Source organism: Thunnus thynnus, chromosome 12 (assembly GCF_963924715.1).
Source record: "Thunnus thynnus chromosome 12, fThuThy2.1, whole genome shotgun sequence".
NCBI lineage: Eukaryota > Metazoa > Chordata > Actinopteri > Scombriformes > Scombridae > Thunnus > Thunnus thynnus.
Window position 1 is genome coordinate 21,472,918 of NC_089528.1, and position 9,393 is coordinate 21,482,310.

At 41.4% G+C, this 9,393-nt stretch overlaps 1 protein-coding gene across 1 annotated transcript; it reads right to left on the reverse strand.

Annotated features, from left to right (window-relative positions):
- Positions 1 to 301: 301 nt before the first annotated feature.
- and2 (actinodin2) lies at positions 302 to 6,027 on the reverse strand. Its single transcript, XM_067604661.1, has 6 exons — positions 5,887 to 6,027; positions 5,208 to 5,299; positions 3,681 to 3,725; positions 2,898 to 3,061; positions 1,474 to 2,376; positions 302 to 1,245 (listed from the first exon to the last, which is right to left on the reverse strand). The coding sequence occupies exons 2-6, from the start codon at positions 5,278 to 5,280 to the stop codon at positions 829 to 831; spliced, it is 1,602 nt and encodes a 533-aa protein (XP_067460762.1). The 5' UTR covers positions 5,281 to 5,299; positions 5,887 to 6,027; the 3' UTR covers positions 302 to 828.
- Between the last annotated feature and the right edge of the window lie 3,366 nt (positions 6,028 to 9,393).

The following is a 9,393-nucleotide window of genomic DNA, read 5'->3' on the forward strand; positions in this document are numbered from 1 at the left end:
ATGCAAAAATATATTTTAAGTGATGACAAACATAACAAGTAGCAAGCTTTTCTCATAATGGTGGAGCGTTAGGGTTCGACCTGCCAGCTGGGACACTGAGGCCCAACCATGTGCTGCATGTTAGTTGCAACAGCTGGTGACTAAAATGATGTGTACATTTTAATTAGTTCTTGTATATTTATGAAAAACTTAAATAGTGATGCTTTGCTCCTATTATGAGTTTTCTTTATCTTTAGCTGCAAAGCAGATGTGTCTGTAATCTTAGTGTGTTGATGGTTTAACCTTTAGAAAGAACGGAAAATACCTTTTCAAATCTTTTTTTATTTAGAACTTCATAAAAACTAAACAGATGAGGCATTATGAGGTTTAGAGTTACAGAAAACTGTGGAAAACAACATTAAATTACATTTAGGGTAACTCAATTAGAAACAGAGAATGTACAACAGAGAGAAATTTTTGACCCACTGACGCTACTCTATTACACATCTATACATACGACTCTTTTCTACAAACATACATACATGTAGTATTCAATCAACGAGTTTCACATAATGTTCTGTACTGCTGGTAAACATATTGGGCCCCTTTAATTGTTCTCCCTTTATAAAACAGAACAAAACTAGGAAACCTTCAGATTGTCTGAGAGAATCAGATTCACTATTTAAAAGCTACAACATTTCCTATTTGATAGTTTTATAAAGATATTGTGGAGGTGTGGTCGTGGTCCATGAAATCCATAAATCTACTACAGACAGAGTGAGCTTCCTTTCTTCCAGGTAGATTATCTAGAAGGTGCTGTTGATTCTGATGTCATGTTGTTTCTTAAATCTACTTGTACTGGCTCATGACGCCCCTGAGGAAGTCTTCAAAGCGTGGGACAGCGGCCTGTGGGACAGCGGCCTCCTTGGCGGGCTCATCAACAGCTTTCTCCTCAGCAGCGGCGGGCTCATCAGCAGCAGCGGCGGGTTCAGCGCGGCGCAGGCGGCAGTTGTAGTCGTACTCCGGGTCGCAGTGAGGGTCAGGCAGGATTATGCCATCTTTGCCAGGTTTTGGGGCCTCAACAGCTGAGGGTGAAGCAAACTTACCACAGTTGGGGTCGAACGGATGGCAGAGGGGCTTGGCAGGAGCCTTGATGTCAGCTTTGGCTTTGGGGCCAGACTCCACCGGGGTGCAGTCTTTGTCATAGTGCACATAACAGTCGTGGCCATCCTTGGTCTTTCCGGGGACGCCGAGCTTGTAGCGGACCTGGTTGATTGATTGATGTATTTGTGTTTTTGGTTCAAAATAGATGCAAAGCAGCTTAAAATAGCAAGTGAAAGCATTATGCAACACCCATTTCATGTCACTACATTATTTAATAAACCAAATGAAAAAGAATAGACAATTAATAGAACCATTCAACAAGCAAGATTACAATAGATTAGTCAAAACACTGAACTATTTAACCCTAGTAGCAGGACTTCAAATTCAGACCTGGTGCTCGGGGATCTGTGGAGGGGGCTTGCGCAGGGCAGCGGCGGCTGCCAGTATGCAGTATGGGTCATAGCGAGGGTCACAGGTCAGAGGAGCGGCAGGAGGTGCAGGCTCGTCTTTGGGGGCGTACTCCAGCACGGGCTTGGTGAGGCCGGACAGCTTGGTGGCAGTCAGGGGGTTGCAGCCTGCGTCAAAGAGAGGGTTGCAGTGCTGCTCTTTAGGGGCCTCCTCGGCAGCCAGGGGAGCAGGAGCAGCAACGTTGCCGACACACAGAGGATCGACAGCTGGGTCACAGCTGGGGTAGAGCATATGGTAGAAGCCAGTGGGGGCCTTCTGGACCAGGAGAGGCATGCAGTAGGGGTCCTTGGGGTCGCATTTGAGGGCGCTGTAGGATGGAGCTGGACCAGGGGCCGGGCGGTAGCCATAAGCTGCCCTCAGGTGGTACTGCAGACACTCCACATCTTCAGCGTTGCAGATCCTCAGCAGCTCAGCTTTCTGCTCAGGGCTCAGGAAGGACTCCAGGACGGGGGCGTAGTAGTAGAAACCAGTGGGGCTCTTCAGGGGCATGGGCAGCATGGGGGTGAGGATAGGAGCAGGCACCTTGGCTGGAGCTGGAGCTGGAGCTGGCTCAGGGACAGCAGCCTTGGGGACGAGGGGGAAGAGGCAGTAGGGGTCGAGGTAGGGGTTGCACAACCTGACAGGAGCAGACTTGATGGGAGCAGGCATCACCACTGCAGCCTTTGGCTTGCTAGTGGACTCTGCAATGCACTCTGGATCATCAGAATCGGCACAGGTCTTGTAGATTTCACTAAGGTGCTTGAGGTAGTGGTTGAAGGTGGGACCCTCCTCTGACCTGTGCTTGTTCTGCAGGTAAGCCATGTACAGACGATCCAAATCCTCAACCTGAAACACAGAGTAAAAGAAGGGACAAACTGAATAAATCTGTTCTGATCAAAAATAATTTAAATGCTGTAGAGAATAAAACCCAAATAAAAGTAAAACAAAGAGGAAATCACTCAAATCAAGGCCTTGACAGACAAACACTTTCACACAAATCCTCTGTGGAGGTATTCATGCACTTTTTCAGCTCACTGACTGTTAAAGAAGACGTGGTACTCTCTCTGGTACTAAGGGAAATGGCATATTAATAATTTTATATAATCATGGTCTGAGCAATAAAGAATTTATTGTTGTACTCTGAATTGCAAAAATAAGGAACCTTTTAAAACTACATCAAGAAGCTGCTAAAATTAGTCTTTTTCCAGCATTAAATTTTGAGTGCTTCTATGATTAAAAAAAAAAAACTCTTCCTAAAATGCAAACTGGTGACACAAATTGTTGCCTTTCAGAAGAAGGAACAAGCACTGTTTCATAATTATGACTGCAAGAAACTAAATAATGAATATGAAACAAATTCCACTCACTCCCTCCTGGTTGTGGCTGTCCATGAAGTACTTGTACCATCCCCAGAAGTCGGGAAGGCGTTTAAACTGGGGCACAGCCAAGACGGGGACGTTCCTTCTGTTGCGAACCAGCTTCTTCAGGTTGGCCATGGCGTCGGCTTTCACATCGTCAGACACTGCAGGCACTGAGAGGGAGAAAGTGAGCTAAATTAAATGTGCTGCTGCCAGAAGCCGTACTGAATGTAGTTCATTTCAAAAGATAGTTTTCGTTTGTTGAGTGTAGACGATGTGTGAGATATTATGTCGTCAGACTCACAAAATCCAAGTAATGGTTGAGCATAATTAAGCAGAATTGTACTATATATGAAATATTGTCTGGACCTAATGTTTTATGTTATTTAATGTTTGTATTGTGATATTTTAGTCACTTAACAACTGTGAAACTCAACTGTATTAACAATCAGATAAAGTATAATAATTTTGATTGATTGACAATGATTATAAGAAACTTGAGCTGTGTGTCAGGAAGGGAAACCTTTTGTCTGGCTAATTATATTTGTAGAGCACAGTACAGCAGACAAAGTTCCTTGTTTGCAATGTCATGTAAGATGTTTTGTTCCTTTCTATGTTTGACAAATGAGTCACTACTGCAACTTTATTTTGGTGTCTTATATGTGCATGAGACAGTAACTAACTAACTAATAAGTATTTTTATAGTGTGATATTGGTACTTTAATGTAAGTAAAGGATCTGACTTTTCTTCCACCGCTAACATGTCCCACATGCCACGACACTGGTCCTCACCTTCCTCCTCCTTGTGCTGCTCCACTGGAACGGCCCCCAGAAACTCTGTAAAACACAAGCAGCAGCCACATTAGCAGCAACAGGGACATTAGCTGACTAGAACCAGATGTTGAGCCCCCCCCCCCCCAAAACATCAGGGAAAACGCTGACCCGCTAATAAGCCCCTAGGTGAAACACGGCAGGTGCTCGGGCTCTGGCGCCCCGGCACAGGCAGCATCCTGCAGATTAAACACCCTCCTCCTCTTCCTCCTCCTCCTCCTCCTCCCCCAAACCCCTCACCCAGCCCCACGCTCAGTCAGGCTTTGAACCAGACTTTTGGAGCCTGTGTATTTATGCAACTACTGGGGGCCCCCTTAAAGTTAACCTGTAAAACTACAAAGAGTGGGCCCTCACACAAACCAATTACCAATACATTGTAAAAATGTATGGCAGGAGGGAGGCGACATGTCTGTGTGCATCCCTATTTTCCACATGTGGAGTGTCTTCTGCTCCACCAGGGGTTTCCTTCAGAAGTTTATGACTATAAGAAAACAGCCAAGTCAGCTGATTGTGGCAGAAACTTCCATCTCATTCAAATATCTTTTTATAACTTTGGAAAGATTTTAAAGTAACGTGTTATTTTTCTATTAAGGAGATAAGGGTAATAGTGTCTTTTTAACTCTGTGCCAGCATGCAGAGCCGCAGCCAAGATTTTAGAAGATCATGAGTCCAAATTCCTCTAATGCAACCCAATGACTCACATGACATTTTTGACCATCAGAAAAACATATTCATTTAACATATGATCTGTACATATTTTTCCCTATAAGATGGTGTAAACTGGCGGTTTTCAAACTGGGGATCCAGACCTCCTATGATAAATCTGAGGGGTCACAGATGCCGTTTGCATACTTTTTTACCTCTCCAGGCTTCTGAAAATCAAAGTAAACAATCTGAAAAATGAATGAAAAATGACCCTTTGGACTTTTGCAAAACTACACTACGGAATAACCTTTGACACAGGTTTGTAAGTAGTAAAGGGTCATAAAACAAGGTTGGAAATCACTGGTCACTGAGGCAAATTTGTGATTTTGGGCTTTATAAATAAAAATTGACTCAACTTGACTTGGTCTAAATGATATTTCAAGGTTACTCACTGCCAGAAATATCAAGTGGGAATATCAATTTCCTTTTAGTACTATTATTTAATCATTATTTTATCCTGGTTTTTGTCTGAAAGATTTAAAGATACTGATATTAAAATTTCAGAGATAAAAAGCCACCAAGTATAATTTGAGTGTAAGTCTGGAACATGAAAGCCCCTGAAAAACTACTGAGAACACGACCTCATTATCAGTGATTGAGCGCAATGAAGTCATGTTCTCAGTAGTGTTTCGGGGATTTAACAAACCTGTCTGTGCCATTGTTAACTACCATCACATTAGAGTATATTTATATTCATTTGCCAACTTAATGGTTGTGACAAAGTTCAGATATAAAGTCATAATTAAAGTCTTTTCGATTCAAATTTGTAAATCAAGTTCTCACCTGGTAATAAAACAACCGCTAACAGGAGTCCTGTGTGGATCAGGGAAAAAGATGGTCGTCCGACGCGTGCCATTTTCTGTTTTATGTGCTTCCTGAGGGAAAAGACAGTAACAATATTCAGTGTGAATTTTGCAACAGTTCCATATTTGCTGATGGTTAATACAGTATGAACTTGATACTGTAATATTGCAATTTAGCCAGACGCAGATTGATCCCTTAGTCTTGTTGGCTTTGTTTAGTTTTTCAGCAAAATGTTAGATATGAAAATCCACGAGAAGACAATGCACTCGGAACAAAGAGAGAGCTTTTATTTAACTGGCTGATGTCAAGACAATAGAGAGGATTGGGGACATGCTGTAATAGAGCTTTTCAAGGATTACTGTGAGAAATCAGCTTTTAGTTCTGAATATCAGACTATCAAATAAAGCGAGTGAATGGAACAATCAAACAGCCAAAAGCTTGAAATATTCTTCTGCGTTACGGCATGGATGGCTGTTGAATTATAGCTGCTGTGATATTTCAAAAAGAGAGATTGTCTTCCACAGTTTCACTCTGGCTCATAAATCAGAGGACTTTCTGCACTTTTCAGCCAAAGAAAATCAAGCTGGAGTTTCACAGTGGCTCACTGAACTGAAAAGATATAAACTTCAGCACATGTAGCATTCACATCCACCCTTACCTGCAAAGGTGCTGAAGTTCAGGCCTCCGGTGATCACCTCTGGAGCCACTGGCTCTCTGGATTGAGCTTCTTGAAGGGGGGGGCTTGCTGCACTGTGGATGCCTCAGCTGTCTAAACCCTCTACCTCTCTGCTCCCCTGTATGGGATGGACGGGCAGGGAAACATTTTTAAGGAGCCTCCTTGATCATTAAAAACAAAAAGGCATGTCATACGGCTCCGGCATGCTGTTAAGCGCTCCAGGATTGGCTCCTACAATGCCATCCTTCCAACCAATTGGAGTCCTGTAATTAGGAGAGGTGAGCAGCACGACTTGTGGAGGAAAAATTAACAAGGTGCCATTTAGCGCCGGGTTTCTTTCCTCACGGGTTTGGAATTTAAGGTCATCATGCAAGGTGACAGCCTCTAAGCCACTAGTTGATTTTGAGATTTGAAATTTACATAAACGGCTCTGTGGGTGTGAACTGCAAAATTGTAAGCTGTTAAATCCACACAGCTTGAGGCCTCTGTTACAGTAAAGATTTTCAAAGAAGTGCCGGCAGCTATCGCAGAGGTGATGTTGATAAAACATTCAGTGGAAACAGTGGACAAAAAGCTCAACCTGCTATTCCTGGTTCTTTCCTGATGATGACACAAGAAAGAAAAGATACATAAAATAGAATCTAGTAGCAAATAACATGTAATAAATAGCAACAAGCTCCTCTGCTACTGTAAAGAAACATCTGTTTTTACTCTAGTCATCTTCATCTCTTTGTAGAAATTGACTGCAAGGAGTAAAGGCTATTTCTGAAATAACTACTCTCTTGCATCAGTATATTGACAAATGTGTGAGCTATGTTGTCCAGGATGATAAGAACATGACTCATTTCATTTCAGTGATGCAACATTACATCGAAGAAGCAGTTGCACAAGCCCGATAATGTTCCCCAACTTGGTGTCTGCCTGTAATGTCAATAGTTTGCTGCCCATCTCTCCTTCTGTGAACACTGTTATTCAGCTATTCTCACTGTAACTGTTGTCCTGTAGATTATTCTGGTTTTATACAACTATAAACTAATTTTCAGATCTCCCACATTACTGAGAAGGTTTCAGAAAAAACACACAAGTAAGAAAACATGCATTATTTTCCTCCCTTCTAAAAAATAAAAAAAATAAATAAATAAAGCCCACTTTCTTGCAGGGTTTTTGTTCAACAACATGGGGAAGCTGGAGTCATTAGTGGAAGCAGGTCTCATACATTGAGCCCTTAATGAAGCCAACTGCTGCTGCTGCTGCTGCTGCTGCTGCTGCTGCTGCTGTAGAGGGCAGAGCCATTACCACCAGCGTGATAGCACCACTGTTTGTTTGGTACAGGATCCTGATGCTTGGAAATGCCACGTAGCCTGTACAGCCTGCAGCCTGCAACAATGGAACATATATGCACGTACAGTATGGGAGCTATGGAAACCAGAAAACACTTGTTAAAAACACAACAGGCAGTCTCTGAAGCTATATCTACGCTTAAAAGCACATCTTTCAGCATACTTGTACACATAGATATGCATGAAGTACAGAATCGATGGGTGCAATATTAAGTGTATGTATCGTATTTTGATTCATATTATTAAAAAAACAGACTAAATCAAATCATTCATCCATAAGCGTTATCTGTCACTCAGTTCCTAAAAGCTGTTTTTCTACAGTCACACAGTTCGTCCCCTCAGTCTGTGTCACTCTAACATGACTGATGATGACTCAGCCTTGGCCATCATCCCTGCAATTTACAGTACACGTTTCAGAATAACTGGCGCTGTCACAGAGGCAGACAAATGGTTGTCTTCTTCAGTTTAAAGCAGAACAGCCATCAGGAGATGCCTGTCTCTTTCTGTGCGTGGACAATTCACAGCAACTTCAACTGACATTTGGGCAAAGAGCCCATAAAGTGTCTCGTGCTACTTGTGAAAGAAAAACGCTCGTGAAAAACGCAGACCCCTGTAAAACTGATGATGCCTGTCAAACACTTTTTATGTAAGAATTTCAGACAGAAATTCACAGACACAGAAAAATCAGCAGCAAATCACTTACTGTGTGATTATTGATACTTAAAAGTTGTGTTGTTAAGATAGATAAAGATAAGATAAACAAAGAATCCTGTAAGAAATCTTAAACATAATTTATCGGTACTTCCAGTGCAAGAAAGACATCATGGATGCTGTGAAGGTAGCTCAGATATTCAGTGTATTTTCTGGCTCAGACAGTGCTTACATCAAATAAAGCTTGTGTACACAGTTTCAAAATCTCAGATACCATCACAGACTGCGGACTTACATTAAATCTGTTTGTAGCCTCTAGTGAATAGCAATGTCCTTTCACACTGAAATATCCCAGCAACTATAGATTACCAAGAATTTTTTTTAATGATCAGCCGAGGATGGTTTTGATAATCCTGCGACGACAAGGTTGACATTTGTGGTTCGGGGTGAAATATTTTGACAATCATTTGGATGGATTGCTGGGAAATGTGCTTAAGGTTTCTAGAGGATCAATTTTTCCTGACTTTTTCTCAAGTGCCATCTTCAGATCAAAATGAAAATGTGTCCAATACTTTGGTTTGTGATCAAATATGACATTCCCATCAGCCTCTTTGTGTTCAGTGCTAATTAGTGAATGTTAAAGCAGCGCTCTGTGCTTCACAGAGCCACTGGCAAGGCAGTCGACTCTTTTGTTCATGTGATATAAATTATAACGTAATCTTGTCTGACGTCCACATTGTCCTTCATAGCCAGAATTTATCCATCCTGTAAATAATCTGCTTAAAAAATGTTCCACAATTGGTATTTCATTCTGCAGAGTGAATTATTTCTGTTCCTTTAGAGACTGGAAGTTATATTGTGTCTGATCTGGACAGGCTGATCATGACTTTCTGAACCTTTTTAATAGAGTTTTTTTTTTAAATTTCCTCTCATAAAAGGGACTTTTGTTAATTGGCTCCGATCCCTGAGGCTGTGGTATATTTTGTTAATTCCAATCAGATAGGACTGTGCGCAATCAAGAGTTTTTATGGATGTAATTAATACCATTGTCTTGTACATAACTGTTGGACGTTTCTGTGCTGACGGTACAGTTCTCTGTTTTGCTGATTCTGTACAGCGTGCTTTTACAAAACCTGCAGTTTGTGCTCTTCAGAAGCTTCTTATCAGTCTCCAACTCGTGCTGAATAGTAATAAAAGCTCAAAAACTCAAAATATTATTGACCTTCGGATCAGCATTCACACTGGTGCTGATATTGAAATAATCTTTAAATATTAATGCTTTAAGATTTACATGAAACCTTCACTGACAAACTGAGAGTAAAGAATATGTTACAATGCAAAAAACAAGGCTTGTTTCTCATGTTATGTAGACTTTTTCTTAAAGATTTTTGCAGCTGTTTCTCAGTGTTTTAGACGGTGGTGATGTAATCTACAGACACATATTATTATTCCAAAAACTTTTCTGGGTTTTTCATATGCAAGAAAGTATTAGTTTCTG